Source organism: Kockiozyma suomiensis (assembly GCF_038497685.1).
Source record: "Kockiozyma suomiensis strain NRRL Y-17356 unplaced genomic scaffold V2V93scaffold_14, whole genome shotgun sequence".
Classification (NCBI taxonomy): domain Eukaryota; kingdom Fungi; phylum Ascomycota; class Lipomycetes; order Lipomycetales; family Lipomycetaceae; genus Kockiozyma; species Kockiozyma suomiensis.
The window spans coordinates 163,544-184,685 of record NW_027117677.1 but is presented as its reverse complement, the minus strand read 5'-3'; the positions used below and the strand labels follow the sequence as shown (position 1 = coordinate 184,685).

Sequence of the window (21,142 nt, the reverse complement as noted above, 5' to 3'; positions counted from 1 at the left end):
GAGCAATAGCCACCGCAACGCATCCGCAGCCTGGGCAACGAAGCAGCAACCTACTTCTTCATTCTCCTTCTCTTTTGCGGTCCATCATGTCTGCCTGATACTCATATTGCAACTATTGCTTTATCAATATCTGTTTCCTTTTGTGTCTGCAGGCAGTTTAAGTTTTTTTGTGAACCGCCGTCTATCTTTTCAAATGTATTCATCGCGCGGCGGTCTCCTGAGGCCAGGTTCCGGCCAACAAACGCAACAACAGCAACAGCAGCAGCGGCAAGGTTCCGTCAATACATCGCAGCCCTTATCAGGTCCGCAACCTATGCCAAATGCTCCGCAAAAGTACGCTCGGCAGCCGTCTCAGTATTCATCTGCAGCACAGCAGCAGCCGATGACATATGCTACTGGCCCCCATTTCCCGCAGCATGTGTGCTCGCATAGTAATCCCCAGCAACAGCTTCAGCAACAGCAGCAGCGAAGACATCTCGCTTCTCCGTTTCCTGTTGCTCATCATGGTCCTACTACGCCCGGTACTCCTACTGGCAGTTCAGCAGCTAGCCCTTCGTCGCGCATGCTCACTGCTGGTTCAAATATTGGTCGCGATGACAACGCTTTAAAGGTTTACAATATGACACCTCCAGTCGATGTTTTACCTCTCTTACGAGACAGTTCTGCCTGTGAGTTTTTCCGATTATCTTTTGCTTTAAGAATACGAGATCTAATATCTTATTATCATGTAGCCGGATATCCCGATTTTTTCCCATGGAACGGTAATCACGCTGAGGACCAATTGACAGAGAACTATATACAGCATGGCTACGAAGATAAGCCATATTTGTCAGTATGTAACAATTCTTAAGGTAATTTTTTTTTCTCTTCGGAAGAATCTGACTTTATATTAGAACGAGACAGGTTCCGCTCGGCAAACATTATACGCTGCGCTTCGGCAACGCTCGACTCTCAAATCTCTGTCTTCATTTATGATGTCTGCTATTGTGAAACGCTACGAACTCAACCGAATTACTTCTCCCTCGACATTCAAACCGCCGCCTCGCGTCACGTTGACCGATCACAAACGCGAAGCCTGGCTACGCGACCTTGCTACACCGACTGTACCGCTACGTCGCTTGTCACGAACTATTCCTCACGGTATTCGAAGCCGGGTTCTAGTAGAGCAATGCTGTAATAAATCTGTGCCTATTCACCGTGCTGTTTGGTTTGCGCGTTGCGTGGGCGCCAACGAGTTACGTGGTTTGAAGAGGAAAGGGACTAATGCCACGATTGCTGACGCCGAAGCTCAGTGGGTACGAGAATGGACTGTTCAACTAGCTGGATTTTTGGAGAAAGTGCTCGGAGAATGTGGACAATCCGCAGAGACTAGTGAGAAACAGCATGCATCTCAGAATTCACAACCTGGTACTCATATTCAAAGTTGGAAATCTAGGGTAGACTACACGTTGCAGTTTTCGTCATATTTGGATTCTGAAGAGTTGATTGACCGAAGTTACTTTTTGGATTGGATGATTACGCATCTGGAGAAGAGTGCTGTTCAACGCACTTTATTGTCTCTTATAGTTATCCGTTTATTTTGGCTAAAGCTCCTTCACTATCCTGAGAAATGCAAACGACTAGCCGAGATTCTACTTACACGATTCAGATTACTCTCATTTGAAGTCGAGAACACAAAGACATCTCATACAGAGCTCTTCCAGGTTTTACAATATAAAGTCGCCACTTTTATATGGGAGCTCTTAAGTTATTCAAGTCAAGCTTTTATTATGCCTGAAGCCTGGCAATCCAATCGTACGCTCTTGCAAAAGGCAATTCATTTGGTAGACGTTGAAGCCCCGGTTGCTGATAAAGCTTTTGAAGTCATTGCATTGGCTAACATGAGTTCATTCCGGCAACAGTCGATGTTGGAGTACTCTGGAGTTTCTTCTCGAGATACGGAAGAAGAGCAACGTGAGCGGCTGATTGCTGTACTACACGATGCTGCATTGCCGTATGATACCGATCAAATAGCTGAAGAATTGATATTAGCTGCATCTATTCCGCCATCATGTTTCGACGGGAATGATCCCCGTCAGTTGGTTGATATATTATGCCAATGGGCAATATGTGGTTTATCTGCCGGAACAGAACGGATTGACTTGGTAACTACAGTATTTAAGAAATGGACGACGTCAGGAAAAGCAGTTTTTGATGCTTTGTTTTCCTTTTTTGATACATTTATTGAGATAAAGGATTTGAATCTGGATATGATGAAGAAGTTGTTATCTTCGCTTGTCGGGAAGGGCGTGTTGTTACCGGATGTTTATGTACGAAAGCTGATTTCTCGAGGCATTTTTCTTTTACCAAGCATGAAGCAAAAGGTATATCTCGGTTATTTCTGCTTTTTTTTTAATTCGATAACTAATACTGATTATAGGCTCGTTGCCATGGTTTTGTTCTGCGATATTTACCACTTGATGAGTATCCCTTATCCGTCAAAAATCAGCGACAAGTTTTACTTAAAAACTGCCCACAGGAGGAAATCTTGGAGCATAAAGAAGAAGTGTTTTCACCGCCTGTAAAATCGGATGAGATTAAGTGATTGTCGGTCTCATATATGAGGTTGGCAAAAAAATCAATTTTATAAATTTTGTGCATATTAAAGAGTGTTTCGTAGATTGGATGGTACATATTTGTCTGGTTTATTGTCTTCTGAAGTATCGGAGTATTCGTGGTTATATTTTTTTGATTGTGTGTATATGCGGACCGGATTGGCATATTTTCTTTGTATCATATTTCTGGAGTACTTTTTAATTGTATTATGAGTAATTCGAGTGTTAATAAGCCTACCTTTTTTTTTAAAAAATAATTCATCAGCACTTGTTTTACGACGGTATCTTTTAGTTCTACGATGCAACATAGCTCGCAATGAAACGCCAAATCAATTCAAACATATATCAGCCAGGTATAACAAAAACAAAATCATAACGCTTCTTTCTGTAGCAACACCCGCGCAATAGCGTAATCAACGTCAGAAAGCTTAAATACAGGACCATTACCACCACACTGGACTTTATTCATAAGTAATTTCATTATACTTTCAATTTCGATCTGGTCTGATCGCGGATGAGTTTTGATTCGATCCCATATATCACTGGGAGAAAGATATGTGAGGTCAGTCTCTGTGACTTGAATCAATTTGGAGTGTTGTTTTTCCATTTCGATGTTCATGAATTGCTGGTTTGAGAGTCAGTAAGGAGAACAATAGATAGATGAGATAGCATAAGGATATGACGTACCGGAAAAGTGGCTTCAGTAGGATGCGACACCGAAATAAATTCAGTTCGCTGAACAGGCGACGATCGCGCATGTTCACGCTCAGCAGCGGCAGTATCTTTCAACACTTTGTTCTCGGCTTGAAACCAGTCTAATTCCTTTTGAAGCTTGATATTTGAACTTTGAAGGTCTTTGATTTTTTGATCTGCCGCTGCTAGTTTATCTTGAAGTTCTTTAACGTGTCTTTCCCTTCGTTCGCGGAATGCTCTCTGCATAATTCTGTCAGATAAACGACACGCTAAAAGCAATAAAAATAAATGACATACCTGAGCTGCACGGTTTTGTGCTTTGCGCTTCTAAAAACACAGTGTCAACAGGGATTCATCTTGTAGAAACCAAAAATTTTGAAACTAACAGATTGATTATCGCCACCTTCATCTACAAATTTCTGCTCCTCATCCGTACTGTGCGGGGTCACACCCTTCCCATGAGCTCCACCATCAATGACTAAATCCAGCGACTCCGTACCCGATCCAAACGGAAACTCTCCAGAAAGCTGAGGATTTTTCAATTCCGAGAACGACGACGTCCGACTATTGAGTAATCTATCGACGGCAGCGTCGCACTCGTCACTATCCAATTGCATTACGGATAAATTTGAATCATCTTCGGTCTTTGGCATAGTGGTCTGCTCACCATTAGAAAGCTGCTGCTGAGAAATCGAATCTTGAGGAGGATTAGTAGACCAAGAAAAGTCTGCTGCTCGGAGTGCGGGCTCTGAGGCGAGGATCGAGTCAAATTCGAGATCGCCAGGTAGTTGTACCTCGTCACGTCGGGGAATTTCGTGACTACCGAATGCTGAGCTGGTCATTCCCAGCATTTTATCCTTTTAGCAAACGCGCGTGTGTGTAGATGTGTAGGAAGAGAATATGGGAGAGAGAGGTGACAGGTCGAGAGTGAGGGGTACAGTGATGATGGTGATCTGGGGAAGTTGCAGAGACACCGGACAGAGTAACTTCTAGTGCCAATATAACACTTTAAACAAAGGCAACTGACCAAAAAGTATCAGAATTATCAGATAATAACAGGAGCAGTTATGAGTCTGAACAAAAGAATGTTAACAACTTCGTGCTAATTAAATTAGTAAAGAGCATCAGAGCAGTCACCCAAAAACGTGGGCTTCATTATTTGAGAATTATAGTTCACGTAATCTTCCAATTAGTAAGAATAGTCCAGAAATGACAACTTTCTGACCAATGTTACTGGCTATGTATAACAGTGCTTTTTTTTTTTAGATCATAATAGTATTCACTGAAATAATCGCATTTGAAATGTTTCTCGTGATGAAATTCGGGAGCGAGTTTGATTGCCGAGATAGCTGCTCGGAGTAGCGTGCGCTGGTATATGATATTACATATATTTACCAAAAAAACAGGTCTATGTCATTAATAATTTATTTTCCATTTAGTTTGTCAATGCAAAACAAAGAATGAGAGAAGAGTAGAGAATAACAAGAACTGTAAAAGTAGTTGACTCATTGCAGTAAATGTTTTAATCGACATTTAGCGGACATTTGGTCATATAAGTCGTAGTACGCACAATGACGCATAGTTATAATGATAATTCATTTTCATCCCCCAATTAGTAATTTCTTCTCTGTAGACATATCAACAAGTTCATTTAAAAAGCACGTGTTGATAGATGAGAAAGAAGTTTGGAGAATTGAAGCAGTTGAGATTAGAGTTGAGCACAGTGCAGCCACTGCTCAACATAAAGAATACCGTAAAGCTTGCGGAGGGCAAGTTTTTAAAGGAAAAATAGCGTAGGAACATAGAACAGTCACCGTTTTTACAATTTAGTTTGTTGAAAAGCGGTATAAGTAAAACAGAGAGCAATTGTAGCCGCAACAGTTTTGTAGATATGACTGTTTCAGATTTGTACAAGTAAATCGCAAACACTTACTAAGAAAGTCTCTGATATTTTGGCTGGTAATGGATAGTGACAATATATATACTATGAAAACCGTTTATTAAAAAAAACAGATATTGCTGTAGTTCATCGCAAAAAATACCCACTCACAAAGAATCGAGAATCCAGACCTACGATTCCTTTTCCGTCAGGCAACTATCGGCCTCTCAGCTTTGCAATGGACATCAAACCAGTCAAAAAGACATTCGAGTATTCACGGTGATACACTAGCGAAGTGCAAGCAGGCTTTGAAGACTGCGCGACTGTGCCCTCGTCTAGCAGAATCGAAAGCTCGGTGAATCGGAAGGAGTCGAAAGAGTAGCAAAAAGAGCCAGAACTAGAAATACAAAACTGATGTGAATACCAGAAATCTAAGCAGAGTTATGAGACGTAATTTTCTTCTTTCCAGTCAAAAAAGTAAAGAAAGCGGGTGCTATAAATGAGAATTAGCCGGCGGCAGTCGGTAAGAGAGATATGATATCGTTTGATAAGACAGTAGTTGGAAAAGGTAATGATATTTCACAGTATCCAAAAAAAGGAATATCGGCTGACTCATGTTGCGAAGCAGAACTGAAGATAAAGAGTAAGATACTCAGTGACTTGGTTAAATAACCCAGTTCTCCTCCGGAGGGCGAGCGTGTCCACTCTTTGTCTAGGACTCTGCATTTGCATCAGCTCATGAGCAGTAGATTAAGACAATCTTGTGCCAGCAACTGATATCAATCTATCGCTTTGAGGCAAAGAGAATAACTCGGAAAAATAAATATATTATTGCTGCTGAGTGAGCTTGTGACGATCGGTTTTAGACCTTTGACTAATTTTGTTGACAGTCCACATAACATTGATCAGAAATCAAGATGAAGCAACAAACGATTGTTGATTATCAGAATATCTATATTGCAATGAAATGATTTGATTCAAATGTAAAGGCATGAATAGTAACCTAGACATCTTTTAATTGACGTGAACGAGCCAAAACGTGACGTAATAAAATATAGAATTAAAGTAAGTAACGTTGCTTATCGGCACGAGCGATAAGTCAGTCTATACTGTTAGCCCACTCTATTGGCTGCAGTCGATAGCCTTTGTAGCCAGGTCTCGGGAAATAGATGCTAAATATCATACAAACAAAGAAGCAGATAATAGATGCTTAATGATTGCTTCATAATCAATGAGTTCGTTGTCGGAGTTGGTGTGTGGTCTGATCGAGGTTGGTTCGAACCAAGCCATTGAATCTCAAACCAACCCCTACTTCCCCGCGTTTTTCGTCAGATTCCGGTAGAATTCGGCTTTGACGCTTTTCTTTTTATCTGTGTCTATAAAGAATGCCGCTTATGACGTCGTATGTAGCTACGGCAGCCAATGGCAATCCAGCAGATAGCCCAACAGCAAGAGTTGCTTGTTGGCGCGCCTCATTTCTAGCAGCATTAGAAAATATGAGAAGCTCACGTGTAGATATAAAAGAGTTTTATTGCCGGCCGGAATAGAAGACGATGGAGGACGCACTTCCGGGCCGGAAAGAGCGCCACCGCGTCATGGATTTATAAAGAGCAATGATCTAGCCAGAATCCAGAAATTTTCTGTCTGTAGCTGCATAGTACTTTTATCAACAAGTAGTCGAAAAACACATAAGAATAGCGCCGTAGAATTACTGAAAGGGCGATAGAAAAGGTAACCGACTTCGCAGGCACAATATGACTCTCGCGATCGGTAACTGTTTAAAAACTTCCCCGCTCGCAACAATTAACAGAATATGCGTTGCTTGACGAGGAAAGATCGTGCAATTGTCACAGTTTTGCGAGAATGCTGGCGAGAGCAAACAAAGAAGCAAGTTGTTTGTTCTTTTGCTCATATATTGCTCTTTTGCTTGAACAAACTCCACTCTAAATCGCTCTTATAGAAAAAAACCCGACATAAGCAGACTAAGTAGATAAGAACCAACAAATACATGCAAACAAGTACAAATAGTGTAAGCAGGCTCGTTCCAGACGATCCACATTAGAGAGGGCACAATGCACGCAGTTCAGGTTCAGGTTCCGGTTCAGACTCAGTGTGCGCTGAGAGCTGCCCGATAAAGCGATAACGATAATGACCCGACCTGCTTGGTTCAGGCACACACACTCCTCCTACTCTCTCTCTTGTGTGCTTTACTATCGTCTACCGCAGCAAATTACTTATCATTGTAGATATCATTTATACAATTGTATGCAGTGTGCATTTCCTTGCGATGATAAAGTGATAGCAAAGACATCAGTATCCAGACCATAGTCACGTAGAGCAACCAGCGAACGGACAGAGCCAAGCCAGTGCACTAGCACAAGATTAAATAGCTACCTGCCGGCGGGTTGTGTCGAGCACAAGTCTTCTAGCTGGCTCCTGCACCGCGATGGATAGTGCGGCGGTCTTATCAGTACTGATAAGAAATAGCAAGTAGACGCTGCTGTAGCAGCGACTTGCTGCCTTTCTTGCTTTATAATCGTTACAATTGTAATCGTTCATGAATGTAGAGCAGCATTTGAAGGCAATAGAACCTGCTAGCCGCCGGAGCTTAGGTCTAGTGAGCGGACAGAGCGGGGAGGATGACTCGCGAGACAAACCAGCGATCGGTTCAAAGCATTTAAATAGAGTTTGGTTGCGGTCTCAGACTGCACTGGTGCCCTTTCCGCTCAGAAAAGCCCCCGTTTGGCCTTCGTCAAAACATTGATATTCTCTCTTCCGCCCGAATCACAGTCGACTGTTTTCCCCATCTTCATCTTCATCGTCATCATTCCCTTCTTTTTATCGTCTTCATCATCTTCTCCTCATCTCCTCTTCTCACATCCTCATATCCTTTTCTCCTCCATCCCGCCCCGACTCCTCATCATTCCCGGGCTCGCCTATCCGACTCTCTTCACATCCAATCCCGTTCGACTGTGAACTTCATTCACACAACCAGCATCTCACACCTTAAACTCCTCATTCAGCAATGTCAAGCTGGAACACATTCTCCGCATGGGCAGACTCCTCCAGTTCCTCAGTCTCCTGGTCTGATCTCGCGAATTCTACCGAGACTGACCATGGCGCTGCTTGTCGCATGAACGTATGTCATTTCGTTTCCATAAGCTCTTTGTGTTTTGCATGGTCTTTTGTGGCCACGTTGTATACTCGATTTTGCAGTATATTTCTGTCTGCTTGATCTTGTTGATCTTGTTGATCTTGCGCAGTCATGTTATTACCAAAGACGTGCTTCCATCTGTCGTCGGCTATTTGCTAACATCTCTCTCTCTCTCTTCTAGATGCTCTTCACATGGCAGACAGACAGTATATGCGTCGTCTTCCAATGGTGGCGCATGTATAACAGATTCACCGTCGCAATCTCCTTTCTCGGCATAGTCGGCCTCGGCGTCGGCTACGAGCTCGTCCGTGAACTCACCAGGCGCTATGAATCTTACATCAACTCCGTTTCCCGCGGCGATGATATGCTCCTACCTCTCATCATTAAGCGCTACCTTCCTGATCGGTCCATGCGTGACCGATTGATTCTCTCGTTCCTCTATGCTTTCCAAGTTCTCTATTCGTTTTTCCTCATGTATGCCTGTCTCTGTCTCTTCTTATAATCCGTTACTTACTGTTTTATTAGGCTCGTATTCATGTCATACAGCGGCCTTATGATGGCCGCCGTCGTTGTCGGGGCATTTATCGGGTTTTTCTTCTTTGGAAGTAAACACCGTGTTCCCACAGGCGAATCAGCAATGTACTACGAAGAAGATATCGTCGACGTCACCGGTCACGGAAGTATTAGCAAGGAAGGCAACTTTAAAAGGACAATGACTAAACCTATCGGAGCTTCGGCTGTGCGGGGTGGTACTTGCCATTGATTTTTCCTCTGTTTCAGTTTTTAATGTCCTTTGAATTTTGTGAGTTGCGCTTGTTTGATGTCAATGGTTACGAGTGAGGTTATGACTTTTCCTCATTGATGATTGCTTTGTCTTGTTCTTGATTTTTGCAGTTTGCCGTCTTCTTTGTTTTCTATTTTGCTTGTTATTCTTTGTTAGTTCATTGTACCTGCATAGGAGAGTGCGATAGTTGTGTCGCTGTTGCTTTTTGATCAAAGATTTTTCATGATATTTCTAGTCATGCTTTCTTCACTTATATCGGTGTTGTTGCTAGATTTCTTTATTTTTTCTTGTGCTTTACTATGCATTTAAATGCTTATTTGTCATCAAGGGCGATCGATGCGCTTTATTTTTTTTTTTTTCATTTATGAAGCATTTTGGTGTGAGGGGTTTACTTAGTTTGGTTTTTGCTTTTTTTTTTGAGTTGTTCATGGCTGTGGTGATGTTCCTGTAGTATAGTTCACTTTGATGCAGTTGCGGTTGTACAAAATGATATTTCTTAATTTTCATAATCTACTTCACTCTAACCTACCCATGTATATATTGTCTCGACAAGAATTAATAAATACAAAACTTAATAAAACAGCCATGCATCTGCTCGTAGAACTATAAAGCAGCTTATAATGCAACCTCCTCAAATGACCGATCATCATCTCCAGTCGTCGTTCTAGCATCATCATCGTCATCATCCTCATCCTCATCAGATGATCCGCCAGCCGTAGTTTCCGCATCTTCATACTGATCAACAGTAGATGATGAATTGTTAAAACTAGCATAATTACCAGCACTGACTTCTGTGATGATTTCGCGCGACGCACGGGGTGTGATGTCAGCGGAAATATCTTCGGCTACGGCGCCTGAGACTGCTGAACTTGCAATATCGCCTGTATTATCGCCTGTTTCGGAGGGATTTTGCCCATCGTCTGAAAAAGCGGGTCCAGATTCTCGAATTGTATCGCTAGATTTCGAACGTTCCTCGACTAGATCTGATTCCGTATGATCTTCTTCATCTTCGTCCTCTTCTGCTGTAGGTACTGATTCAGGTCTCGCTTCTGACTGAAGCTCTGGTTCAGGCTCAGGCTCGCTTATTGGAACAGGCAACACAGGAGTCAATTCTTCAACTTTCTGCTCCAGAGCAGGTGTCTCCTTTACGGGTACTACTGCGGGAGCTGGAGCCGGTGGCGTCGGAGTAGGAGGTTTCACTGGTGCTGGCATCGATTTTTGCGCGATTGAGACACGCGACGGAGTCGATGACGAACCGGCGGATCTTGCTCCTTGACGAACTGGCGGTCTTGTTTTAGGATCAGCGTTGAGATAGTATCTAAAAATGATAGAGTCAGCGTAAAGGAATCTCTACAGTTGCGATAACTCAAAAGTTGACAGCATACCCTCTGACACCAACAATTCGACCCTCACTCTCGCAAGCTCTCAACCATTCTGGTCCAACAATCGGGATATTAGTCTCCATAGCCCTCTCCCATTGCGCACCAACGCCCTCCACACAAATGAAATGCGTAGTATCGATACGCACACGGTCCTGCAGCGGCTTCGCCCCGATTCGCGACACAGTCTCTTCAAGCATTGCACGGTCCTCATCACTTACTACGCCAACACAGCAAGTGATGCCACTGAGATCAGTCATTTTGTGGGTCTTCACGGTGACTTTGTCGGATAAGTACGTTCCTGCCGAAGTCACGAGCTCAAGATGAAACGTGTACGCAGTATCTATAGATAATCCAGACAGTTTTGTCGAAGTATTCGTCATTGGCGAAGGAATCTTTCCCAGTCGTGTATTATTCCTAAATAAAGATAATGACCGGAGACTCGCCGTCGCTAAATCGAGTGGATCCCACTCGAGAACAATCGATGTCTGCGTAGCATTACGAACTCGCAACTGCGGCCGAATCGGCGATCTTTTACCATATAACTCGAAAATGCTAGCCTGTAATGCATCAAATTCTTTCTTTTCTTGCTCTTCTGCCTCGAAACTTTGCGTGCAATTAATCTTGACGATCGAACCAGCTTGTACAGAGGATGGAAGGAGAATTGAGGGGAATTCGATTAGATGGTGGTCCGATGTGAGCAATACCGCGATACTGGCGTCGAGTTTACCGACTGTCAATGAAACTTCAACCATATTGTAAAATAAACTGTTTTTTTTGTACTCTAATTAGAGTATCGGATCTATGAATTCACGGTGAACAAGGCAAGTCGTGAGCGAATAAGATAGTGAAGTGGCAGTTGCAAGGGGCGCGGTTTTGTCGTCATCCGAGGTTTCTGCAAGCCGCAGCACCAGCCTTAATAATATAATAATAGCATTTACTTTTACATATAGAAATAAATACAATTATCGTCACTATAGCCCGTATCTTAACAACGAGTAATCAAAAACTCCAAATAGCCGAATAATTGAACGCATTAAAAAGAAGCCAACGAAAAAGCTAACAAAAAACCTGAAGCTGGAAAAGTTGCTATAGAGAGATGCCTAGAAATACACCAAATCACACAAACGCACAAAAAGACCGAAAACGGTCAGCGCATGAATAAATTACACTAAAAGCACATGGCATACAAAAATTCAATCGCCCGAGCATCGCCACGACATGTCGTCTTGTCAAGCAATTCCGGATCAGATGGGTTGATCACACCAGATCTGATACCAAACTCCACCAATCGATATTGATCAGAAGAAAGAAGCATATCTGTAATATCAGCATCAATTTCAACCGACTCGCCATATTTCATCAATAGCAACATTATTTTCTGTCTTATCGAACATGTATCTCCCAATGCTAATTGATAAACTTCAATCAAATCAAGCTCGGTAGATTTACAATTCTCAACCTCAGAATCAGTAGGATTGGCGTACAAACTTTCGGCAAGCACAAATGCTGACAGGTTGGGATTAACAGGTTTTCCGCCTCTCGCAACCAAATACTCCAACAGTGCAAGTTTCTCCTGCGTGAATGGCGGCGCGGTAAGTCGCTGCGAAAGAGGCTCGATAAGTGGATCTTTGATATATCCACCATTCACGGCTTCACATATTAACTCTTTTGTCACAAATCTCCGATCGTATATTGAACCAGTGGTACTGGGCGCATTCTTGAAAAGTTCACTCAGAACAGCGAGTTTCATGTACGAACTGCTTCTAAGCACATTGCTAAACAGCCGACATACAAGCGGCAACTGCGGATTTTGTGAATATATAAATATGCTCTGAATTATTTCTGCAGGCAAGTTTTGAAGTGCTGCATTATGTTCCCGGGTCGCTTTCCTTCGCTTTGCTTCTTGCACGCGAGATTCGGTAGCGGTGGCGATATATGCTTTGTATACTGTTCGCTATACCCACGAATTCACAGTTAGCCACAACACTTCAAGCATAGGTAGCTGAAATAAAATAAATAGTAGATACCTGCTTTCTTTTGATCCTTTGCAGACTGATACCGGGACTAATGAAACCCATGGTAGCAGAGCGGGATCCGGCAGCGGCTGATCCAGCAATTCCCAGATCAATTCCCAGATCGATTCCCACTTCTTCTAGTTTGTCGAATATTAATATAAACTCAACTTTTGAAGTATCTCATATTTTCATTTGCCCGAATAGTTCTCAAATCAAAACAGAGAAATAAACGCTCTGAACAGTACAGAGAATATTTCTTTTATCATAAATGTTAGTAAGGACCTTTAAATATATAGGGCAAGGGTATGAACCAGCCCCTGCGTAAATGTAAAACAGTTGTTGCTTTTGCTTGAGAACATTGACATATTTATATAGGAAAGATTAGTTTGTAGTGTTATATAAATAGTATACTTATTTCTATCATAAAATGAATGATTTTAATCTGCGTAAAATTTTAAACCATCAGAGTTGCTTAAAGTACACGCGCAGTATCTGGTCAGCTTACTTTACACACCGTACTTCAACTAGCACAGTATTTTTGGTTGCCGAATTTCTATTCCTCAAACCTCCAATTTTTCATACCCAGTCTCCACCAAAATCTACACAAACATGACCAAATCTGCCTTTCGCAATTTTTAAAAATATCTATGGGGTCTATGCTTCGATGAGCTTATGGAGAACTTTAAGACTCAGGGGAAATTCCTGTAGGCGACATCGTTGCTTTATACAGACACTCAACGAGTGTTCGAATACCCGTCGCGAAGTTAGCATACAAGCAGTGGCGAATTCCGAAATTCAATCTGAAGTGTCTCAGCATCAGCATAAGAATATCCCAAGTTATTGGTCTACAATCGATGATGTAGAGCATACAGCACCGCAAAGACAAAGCTTTAGCCGCGAATCGTACGAATCTGTCAAGAGCAGGAACAAACGACTACATGAGACGCTTAACCAATGGCCAGAAGACTGGACACAGAATGAGAAATTGATCGGAATATTGCAAGACTCGTATTTGGAGTCTGAAGTTGTGTCTCCTCTTGTGTCGGCGGCCGATGTCGCTCGATACAACAGTCTTCTAGATCTCTGTCGAGAAATCTCATCTAATCTCCCAGAAATTGAGAAAGAGATTGAGTCTAGGCGATTATATTACGAAAGCCTTGAGCAATTTCCGGAAGACGACGTATTGAAACCCTGCGATCATATGCCATCGTTTGTTAAGAAGATGCGAACTGAGCGGCAAACTGAGCTACTTCAAGACGATAGCGATTCTGGATACTATTTCCCACAAGACATTCGCAATATGGTGTCTAGTGACACGCGGATGCAAAGCCTATCGAATGAGACTTTAGATCTTTTCAAGCGATGTTTACGATATATACTACAAATATCTCCATTAAATCCAGAGAAAAGTTCTCTTGATTTTCATGACGAGGAATTGTTAAAGTCGCTTGAAATTCAGCCAATTCCAATTTTCCGTCATCGCAGAATCCGCACAGATCCGCTCCCCATCCACCCTAAGGAATTTACCGAAGCGACTTTTATTAAGTATCTGCACGAAATTGTTTATTACGAGTATGCCTCTGAGAATGCCTCTAAACGATTTGGCAACGTTTCCGATATTCTGTTTCAATTATTTAGTTCAAATAATCTTGAAACTTTGCATTTGACATCCACATTGTCGTTCAACTATGCGATTCTCTACTTTTCAGAGACGAGATCTCCGCGACAGGCGATTCAATTTCTCAATCGCATGATTGATAGGGGCATATCTCCAAACACCACTACTTTCAATTACATTCTCAAATCATGCATTCGCAAGCAAAACTTATTTCTGGCTGCCAAGGTTTTGAAATTGATGGAGGGTCTGTCAATTCCAGCTGATAGAAATACATGGACTTTACTTTTGAAAATCACGCCTGGTCCTCGTTTGAAGGTCGAAATTATAAAACAGATGCTATTTCAGGGTTATACTATGGACGATGCCATGATTCAGAGTTTTTTCATGGAAGCGGCGCCGTACCTTTCTCAAACTAGAATAATGTGGGCCATTCAAAACCGATTTGCCGACATCTGTGGTCTCAAGACTCTTCATCCAATAATTGACTGGCTTGCTAAACGAAGAATTTTTAGCGCGTATTATTTGTTGAAGCGGATGATTGCGCTACGGAAATTACAACCAACGACTACTACTCTGAATATTTTGTTAAAGAGAATGTCGGGGTTGCAAAGACCAGACTGGATGTTTGGAATAGTGGGATTAATGACGCAGCACTATAACGTGTCACTTGACGCGCTCTCATATCATTTCCTAATCAGAGGAGTGATAAAAACTGGTATGCACTCAAACTCAAATACAGTATTGGAAATGCTATATGGCAGGATGCGCATGCAAGGACTTGCAATGCTGGAACAGACTGCGTTGCAAATGATGCGGGCTCAGCTGTGGTTTAAATTTATCGAGAGAGATCTTGAGCTTTTGAAATTGCCAGAGGCGCCAAAAGCTGCAAAGCTGCGACCGGTATCAACACCTATGATTAGGGTAAAGCCAGGGAATCTTTACTCCAAGTCACCATTTACTTACAATCTCAAGTCATCTCTGGATAGCTCAGGACCGCAAGAGTATCTATGGCAGGCATGTATGAAGCATTTAGCCTGGCCCAGATTCGGAGAGCCTAGCCTTCGCACTATCACAAGACAAAAACGACTACGACATATTGGATGGAAAGATAGGTATGCAGTCTCGCGGGCATTAGGCGTGAGGCCGCTGTGGTACGACGAGTTTCGGTATAGTCGATTTGATCCAGCTACCGAGCGCTCCTGTTTTCTACCATTGCCAGACGAGAAGATGCCTAGAGATCATTGGAGAGGATGGAATCCTGATCATCATGCGTTGTCTAGGATCCTGAAAGATGCGGATGCTCAGTTTAAAAGGAATCTTAAACAAAGAATTGCTGAGATGAACGATGAAAGAGAAAGACGGTATCGAAATGCGATGAGAGCGGGAGAAAAGGCAGGAAATCAGGCCCTACGAGGATTGAGACGTGTATATAAGAAACGTGATGTAAAGTGGGATTCAGAAGAATGAGTGTGTGTATATATTTGAAGAAATGTATGATAACTGTATTCTGGGGATCGACAATATGTGAAGACGCCAAGATAAGCGATGACGTAGATTGAAGTTTGATTGATGACTGGCACAAACATCAGCGGCGCGCTCACAATGATCTAATGCTACTATCGCTATTATCTGATCAAAATGTTCAAATTTATCAATGCAGATTAAACCGGTTGTAAACAATATCATACTGATAACCAAACTAGAGAGAGCATGTGTCAAAAGAAGAAAGAACGATGTTCGCAAAAGCCAAGAACGATCGGCAAGCTGCTCGAACATAGAAACCTATAAACCTGGGTCTGCTTCTCCCTGTCCTCTATCTGTAGTTTGAAATCTCAATTAATCCTCAGCTAGACTATCAAGATATATCATTATTACGAATGGCTGAAAAAGAAATGTCTCCGACTCCTGAAAACGCAACTTTGTTGCAGGCATTCGAGTGGTACATCCCTGGTGCGATCATGGTCTAGATATATCTCTGTGAAGACAGCAAGAAGCTGACATCCCTTAATATTTAGATGATCATACTCACTGGTTAGCATTTCATTATCTATTACATTTTATTTGGCACTCGTTATCTGACTTTGGTTATCATGTAGGAAACGTTTGGCGCGTGATGTGCCAAAGTACCGCGATATGGGTATCACCGCTCTCTGGATCCCGCCTCCGTGCAAAGCCTCGTCATCATCAGGCAATGGCTACGACATGTAGGCTTTTGAATACTCTTATGCCGTGTTTTGAATATTGACTCGGATCTAGTTATGACTTATGGGATCTCGGTGAATTTGATCAAAAGGGATCAAAGCCAACTAAGTGGGGATCAAAGGATGACTTACTTGAGCTCTCTGCCGTGGCCGAGAATTGCAACGTACTTCTCTACACTGATGCTGTATTGAATCACAAGGCAGCTGCAGACAAGACAGAAAAGTGTTTGGTAGTTGACGTAGATCCTGAAGGTACGTTGCATAACTTCTATGAGAATTGCTCAAGCTGATAATGATCCATACAGATCGCACTAAAGAGATTTCAGAACCACATGAGATCGAAGGATGGCTCGGCTTTGAATTTCCTGGTCGGGGCGATAAATACTCGCAAATGAAATGGCACTGGGAGCATTTCTCCGGCACAGATTATGATGCTGCCAGTGAGAAGACAGCCATCTATAAGATTCAGGGAGAGTTCAAGGCCTGGGCAGCTGCAGTTGATACAGAGAAAGGAAATTTTGATTATTTGATGTTTGCTGACATTGACCATGCTCACCCTGAAGTGAAGCAAGATATCAATGACTGGGGAGTGTGGATTGCGAAACTCCTGTCGCTTCGAGGTATGCGATTCGATGCGGTAAAGCACTTTTCAGAAGACTATCTGCGCGAATTTATTGAGAATCTTAAAGCAAACGTCAAAGAAGACTTTTTTTTTGTAGGAGAGTTCTGGAAAGATTCGCTCGCGGATATGACTGCCTATCTTGATCGTATGGAAGGCTCGAAATTCAGCTTGTTTGACGCACCGCTCGTGTATAACTTTTCTGAGGCTTCAAAAACAGAGTCCTATGACTTACGCAAAATCTACAACGGCTCACTTGTGCAAGCACGACCAGTTGCTGCTGTTACGTTGGTTATGAATCATGATACGCAACCGCATCAGGCCCTGGAGGCGCCTATTGAAGGTTTCTTCAAACCGCTCGCATATGCGCTCATTCTTCTTAGACGTGAGGGATATCCCTGTGTATTCTGGGGAGATCTTGAAGGGATTTTGGGCGAATTCGCTGAGGAACCTAGCTGTGGCGGTCAATTACCGGACATTATTCTTGCGAGAAAGTTATACGCTTATGGAGATCAGAATGATTATTTCGACTTTGAGACATGCGTAGGTTGGGTTCGACGGGGAACATGGGACAAGCCAGATGGAATGGCCGTGGTGATTTCAAACGCTGGACCAGGCGAGAAGCGCATGTTTGTTGGTGAAGATCATAAGAATGAAGTCTGGACTGACGTGTTGGGTTGGCAGAAAGGTGAGGTTAAGATTGGGGAGGATGGATATGCAACGTTTACGTGTCCTGCTGTGTCGATGGCAATTTGGGTTAAGGATGATGCATATGGCCGGGATCAGTTTGGATCTTTTAAAGCTGGTGTAGGGCTTGGTAAAGAGTGAGGAATCGAAATAGAAATGATAGTGTTGATAAGTAGTTGTGATCAAATAATGGGAAATAAACCAAGTAATGAATGAATAGAAACCAGTTTCATTAATGTCATTATATCAGAAAGAAAAATATCACGTCAATCTCTTCTGAAAGCCTCTATATTTTGTAAGGCTGCGTAAAAAAGCATAGACTGATTAATGAATCAGCCAAGATAGCATAATTAATGAATTTTTGTACCAAAACACCGAATGAAAACTATCAAACAGACCCGGAAACAAAGTATAACGCCGAATTCATAACAATGATAATAAAAGCCAGAAAAAAAAAAACCAAGCGTCAGCTAATTTTCTCTCCATTGGTGAAAACACTTTGTGCACTAGATCCGTCGAACAGCAGTCAGTGTTTAAACTCATTACAACACAACAAATAAACAAAAAATGAATATTTACCCTGTAGAAAGTTGTCATAGGCTCATCGGCGCTTCTAATTTGCAATTGAAAATAGTAAGCTCTATCATTCCCGCAATCTTGCGGACATTGCGCTACATCCAGTTCATTAGCATCCTCCACAAGATAGTAATAGAAATGATGTTAACTCACCAGACGTCTGATCGGCGTTATCCCATGATCCAGCACCGCCTAAGACATCATCTAATTGTTTCTGCTTCATTGCGCGACGCTCGTATATTTCCATTTTTTCGTGAATGGGGAATTCGTAGGGACACGATTTACATTCGAAGCGGTAGTTTCCCGTAGATGATCGAGAGATCTAATGCTGTTAATATGTATCACAATATATATCATACTAGATATAACGTACCATCAACAGATTTGAGCAATCTGGACAAAAGGTGAGCATTTTGAATATACTTTGATGAGCTAACACTGAATATCAAGACTTTCTATTGCAAAAACATTTTAAATAAAGTTTACTGCTGGGAGAACTTTCCCACTCCTGAACTTGCCTCACACTCATCAGATCCGCACTATTTATCATCAGCCATGGCATCGACATCTAAGACGGTCTACTGCATCTGCAGAAAACCCGATATGGGTCTTTGGATGGTTGGCTGCGATTTTTGCGACGAGTGGTTTCATGGCCGATGCGTAGACGTCGCCGAGGAAGACGCTGAATTGATCGAGTCTTATTGCTGTCCAAATTGTACAAAGAAGAACTTGGGTACATCAAACTGGAAAAGAAAATGTTTACTTCCGAGTTGTAAACTTCCAGCGCTGTTTGAAAAGAATAAAGTCTCGGGGAATGTAATCAAAAGATCGAAATATTGCAGTCCTGAACATGGCGTCGAATGGTTCAAGCTAAACATCGAAGCCCACACACACGATACGGACGACGGTCTGCGAAATCAAGCTATCTCTCCAGCAGAATTAGTCGCCGCAATCCGTGGTTCTGGATCACTTTCTCGATTCAAACAGCTTGGTGAGCATATACAACTTGCGACACCTCATTCATCGCAATCTGCCACCCCAGCAGATACACGCACGCCAACACCGACTCCAAAAAATGAGGACCGAGATATTTATTTACCTGAAGAGCGAGAAAACTTAGACTCATTTGAATCTGAGAGAATGCAAATCTACTCTCAATTACGCTATATTGAAAACAAAGCGACATACATAGACTACGCGAAGCTACGCGCGAGCGCTCAAAAGACAATCTGTGGCTTTGATCGAAAACTTGTGTGGGATGACGAAGAATGGCAGAATTGGTGCGATTCGCAGGAAGGTCAACGTGCATTGCAAGAAATTGAAAAATTTAAGCTTCGTCAAGAAGAAAAACGCGTGCAATTGACAGCCAAGCTTGAAGAAGAGGAGAAAGCTGCCGCCAGTGCAAATACTTCAGATAAGAAACCAAAACGAGGACAGCGGAAACGCAAACAGCAAGTTCAAGTGCCGCTCGATTTACGAGAGATTTGGCAGATTCTCGGAGGTGATGTCGACGAGAGGGAAAATAATGACGAGGACGTCTGTATGCTTGAAAAAAGACGGTGCTCAAGACACAGCAACTGGCAGTACATTCGCGCAGAAGAAGTCGAGCTAGATGAACGCGTTGCGCGTAATTCTCTGGCCAAGATTGAAGCAGCCGAGCAGGCTATTGCCCGACGTGCTACTGCACGACGACTTAAGGATAGCACTAAAGACGGAGGACGATGCATATCTGTAAATTAGGCTTGTATATTAGTATATTGATCAATCTAATGGAGTTTTGGGCAGTTTTAGTTGAATTGTTTGATTGTCATATCGATAGATACATAAATTACAAAAAACAAAGCGCTTATTAGACATAAAACCAATATGTGTAAGAAGGAATTCTTTCCCTATGCCCGTTTAAACACTCCCTTTCCATTTTGCTTTTCGACACACTTAAGACTCGCCGAGACCGCCATATAACTTTTTTTTGCAAAAACCTATACACAACATCTAGTAACCTAACGCCGCCAACTTCTCGCCAACCTCGCCAGCAACCTCCTTCGTGGCAGCAGCGACCTTGGAAGCCTCGGCCTTCTTCTTGGCGTAGAAAGCCGCCGACTTGACCTTCCGTCGTTCCTCGAGACGAGAGACAACGTCCTGGTACTTCCAGCCGACCTCGTGGCTCAACCGACCGACGGTGGTGTATTTGCGGCCAGGCTTCAGTCTGAGGACACGGAGAGCCTGGGGAACAACAACACGCTTCTTCTTGTCGTATGGTGGAGGAACACCCTCAAACACTTTTAGGCGCTCCAAGGCGGCCTTACCACGAGCGGTCTTGTGAGCAATCATTCCACGGATGGTCTTGTACAAGATACGCGAGGGGGCGCGGAAGTGGAAAGGACCGCGGGTCTTGTTGTAGCGGGTTCCCTTGCGCAAGTAGGCATGGTATTTGACTGAAGAGGAATTAGTACATCTTTTATACAAACAAAATACTCGAGATAAACATACGCTTAGCACGGAAGAACTCGCCGGAAATGTTGAGATCCTCGGTTCTGACAACGACGATGCGCTGGCCGTTGAGAAGCTGCTTCGCGATGATGGAAGCAAGACGTCCAAGGAGATGTCCCTTGCCTGCACAATATTGCGTTAGATTATAATGATAGCTGAATCAGTCAGTCTTCACATACCGTCAATGACAATAACCGATTCGAAAGTGCTCATTGCGAAGAAGATCAACAATGTAGAAAAACTGCTTTGCTGGAGAAAGAAGTCTTCGTTGTTGCTGAATGGCCGATGATATGATTTGGAGGTGGTCGGTTGCTAGCTAGCAAGTCAATCGATTAGCCAGCGCCGCCCGACTCCCGCCATGCTCCCAAGCGTGACTGCCTTCTGTTAGGGTTAAGCCCTAAAATAATGACTAATAAAAACGTGTTGGTGATCACGCTCGTCGCGCTTCTC

At 42.8% G+C, this 21,142-nt stretch overlaps 9 protein-coding genes across 9 annotated transcripts; 5 read left to right on the top strand and 4 right to left on the bottom strand.

Annotated features, from left to right (window-relative positions):
- Positions 1-193: 193 nt before the first annotated feature.
- V2V93DRAFT_394692 (uncharacterized protein) lies at positions 194-2,879 on the top strand (the record flags this gene model as incomplete). Its single annotated transcript, XM_066912509.1, has 4 exons — positions 194-668; positions 732-832; positions 894-2,363; positions 2,420-2,879. 4 exons carry the CDS (start codon positions 194-196, stop codon positions 2,582-2,584), a joined length of 2,211 nt encoding a protein of 736 aa, XP_066763803.1. The 3' UTR covers positions 2,585-2,879.
- On the bottom strand, positions 2,778-4,420 carry V2V93DRAFT_374639 (uncharacterized protein). The gene is made up of 4 exons (XM_066911289.1): positions 3,674-4,420; positions 3,585-3,614; positions 3,282-3,527; positions 2,778-3,219 (listed from the first exon to the last, which is right to left on the bottom strand). The coding sequence occupies exons 1-4, from the start codon at positions 4,136-4,138 to the stop codon at positions 2,965-2,967; spliced, it is 996 nt and encodes a 331-aa protein (XP_066763802.1). The 5' UTR covers positions 4,139-4,420; the 3' UTR covers positions 2,778-2,964.
- Positions 4,421-8,127: 3,707 nt separating this feature from the next.
- V2V93DRAFT_374634 (uncharacterized protein) lies at positions 8,128-8,956 on the top strand. Its single transcript, XM_066911288.1, has one exon. It carries the CDS (start codon positions 8,502-8,504, stop codon positions 8,820-8,822), a length of 321 nt encoding a protein of 106 aa, XP_066763801.1. The 5' UTR covers positions 8,128-8,501; the 3' UTR covers positions 8,823-8,956.
- A 621-nt stretch (positions 8,957-9,577) lies between these two features.
- Positions 9,578-11,335, bottom strand: V2V93DRAFT_374632 (uncharacterized protein). Its single transcript, XM_066911287.1, has 2 exons — positions 10,490-11,335; positions 9,578-10,422 (listed from the first exon to the last, which is right to left on the bottom strand). Exons 1-2 carry the CDS (start codon positions 11,236-11,238, stop codon positions 9,720-9,722), a joined length of 1,452 nt encoding a protein of 483 aa, XP_066763800.1. The 5' UTR covers positions 11,239-11,335; the 3' UTR covers positions 9,578-9,719.
- An 89-nt stretch (positions 11,336-11,424) lies between these two features.
- On the bottom strand, positions 11,425-12,749 carry V2V93DRAFT_374630 (uncharacterized protein). The gene is made up of 2 exons (XM_066911286.1): positions 12,514-12,749; positions 11,425-12,440 (listed from the first exon to the last, which is right to left on the bottom strand). The coding sequence occupies exons 1-2, from the start codon at positions 12,562-12,564 to the stop codon at positions 11,655-11,657; spliced, it is 837 nt and encodes a 278-aa protein (XP_066763799.1). The 5' UTR covers positions 12,565-12,749; the 3' UTR covers positions 11,425-11,654.
- Positions 12,750-12,926: 177 nt separating this feature from the next.
- V2V93DRAFT_374629 (uncharacterized protein) lies at positions 12,927-15,744 on the top strand. Its single transcript, XM_066911285.1, has one exon. It carries the CDS (start codon positions 13,166-13,168, stop codon positions 15,584-15,586), a length of 2,421 nt encoding a protein of 806 aa, XP_066763798.1. The 5' UTR covers positions 12,927-13,165; the 3' UTR covers positions 15,587-15,744.
- V2V93DRAFT_374628 (glycoside hydrolase superfamily) lies at positions 15,745-17,911 on the top strand. Its single transcript, XM_066911284.1, has 6 exons — positions 15,745-15,913; positions 15,971-16,069; positions 16,135-16,150; positions 16,216-16,323; positions 16,376-16,572; positions 16,626-17,911. The coding sequence occupies exons 2-6, from the start codon at positions 15,997-15,999 to the stop codon at positions 17,765-17,767; spliced, it is 1,536 nt and encodes a 511-aa protein (XP_066763797.1). The 5' UTR covers positions 15,745-15,913; positions 15,971-15,996; the 3' UTR covers positions 17,768-17,911.
- Positions 17,912-18,193: 282 nt separating this feature from the next.
- On the top strand, positions 18,194-20,061 carry V2V93DRAFT_401733 (uncharacterized protein; the record flags this gene model as incomplete). The annotated part of the gene is made up of 2 exons (XM_066912594.1): positions 18,194-18,259; positions 18,776-20,061. The coding sequence occupies 2 exons, from the start codon at positions 18,194-18,196 to the stop codon at positions 19,940-19,942; spliced, it is 1,233 nt and encodes a 410-aa protein (XP_066763796.1). The 3' UTR covers positions 19,943-20,061.
- Positions 19,943-20,998, bottom strand: V2V93DRAFT_374619 (60S ribosomal protein uL13). The gene is made up of 3 exons (XM_066911283.1): positions 20,872-20,998; positions 20,693-20,815; positions 19,943-20,637 (listed from the first exon to the last, which is right to left on the bottom strand). The coding sequence occupies exons 1-3, from the start codon at positions 20,903-20,905 to the stop codon at positions 20,195-20,197; spliced, it is 600 nt and encodes a 199-aa protein (XP_066763795.1). The 5' UTR covers positions 20,906-20,998; the 3' UTR covers positions 19,943-20,194.
- Positions 20,999-21,142: the final 144 nt, after the last annotated feature.

Excerpts from the sequence above, each read along its gene's own strand:
- V2V93DRAFT_374630 (XM_066911286.1), bottom strand. The coding sequence starts at position 12,564 with ATGGGTTTCATTAGTCCCGGTATCAGTCTGCAAAGGATCAAAAGAAAG. Across the intron at positions 12,441-12,513 it reads AAAGGATCAAAAGAAAGCAG|CGAACAGTATACAAAGCATA; the intron begins GTATCTACTATT and ends TCGTGGGTATAG.
- V2V93DRAFT_374639 (XM_066911289.1), bottom strand. The coding sequence starts at position 4,138 with ATGCTGGGAATGACCAGCTCAGCATTCGGTAGTCACGAAATTCCCCGA. Across the intron at positions 3,615-3,673 it reads AAGGTGGCGATAATCAATCT|AAGCGCAAAGCACAAAACCG; the intron begins GTTAGTTTCAAA and ends CTGTGTTTTTAG. Across the intron at positions 3,220-3,281 it reads CTACTGAAGCCACTTTTCCG|CAATTCATGAACATCGAAAT; the intron begins GTACGTCATATC and ends CTCTCAAACCAG.
- V2V93DRAFT_374634 (XM_066911288.1), top strand. The coding sequence starts at position 8,502 with ATGCTCTTCACATGGCAGACAGACAGTATATGCGTCGTCTTCCAATGG.
- V2V93DRAFT_374632 (XM_066911287.1), bottom strand. The coding sequence starts at position 11,238 with ATGGTTGAAGTTTCATTGACAGTCGGTAAACTCGACGCCAGTATCGCG. Across the intron at positions 10,423-10,489 it reads CGAATTGTTGGTGTCAGAGG|ATACTATCTCAACGCTGATC; the intron begins GTATGCTGTCAA and ends TATCATTTTTAG.
- V2V93DRAFT_374628 (XM_066911284.1), top strand. The coding sequence starts at position 15,997 with ATGGCTGAAAAAGAAATGTCTCCGACTCCTGAAAACGCAACTTTGTTG. Across the intron at positions 16,324-16,375 it reads TCAGGCAATGGCTACGACAT|TTATGACTTATGGGATCTCG; the intron begins GTAGGCTTTTGA and ends ACTCGGATCTAG. Across the intron at positions 16,573-16,625 it reads AGTTGACGTAGATCCTGAAG|ATCGCACTAAAGAGATTTCA; the intron begins GTACGTTGCATA and ends TGATCCATACAG.
- V2V93DRAFT_374629 (XM_066911285.1), top strand. The coding sequence starts at position 13,166 with ATGAGCTTATGGAGAACTTTAAGACTCAGGGGAAATTCCTGTAGGCGA.
- V2V93DRAFT_374619 (XM_066911283.1), bottom strand. The coding sequence starts at position 20,905 with ATGAGCACTTTCGAATCGGTTATTGTCATTGACG. Across the intron at positions 20,816-20,871 it reads ATCGGTTATTGTCATTGACG|GCAAGGGACATCTCCTTGGA; the intron begins GTATGTGAAGAC and ends AATATTGTGCAG. Across the intron at positions 20,638-20,692 it reads CGAGTTCTTCCGTGCTAAGC|TCAAATACCATGCCTACTTG; the intron begins GTATGTTTATCT and ends ATTCCTCTTCAG.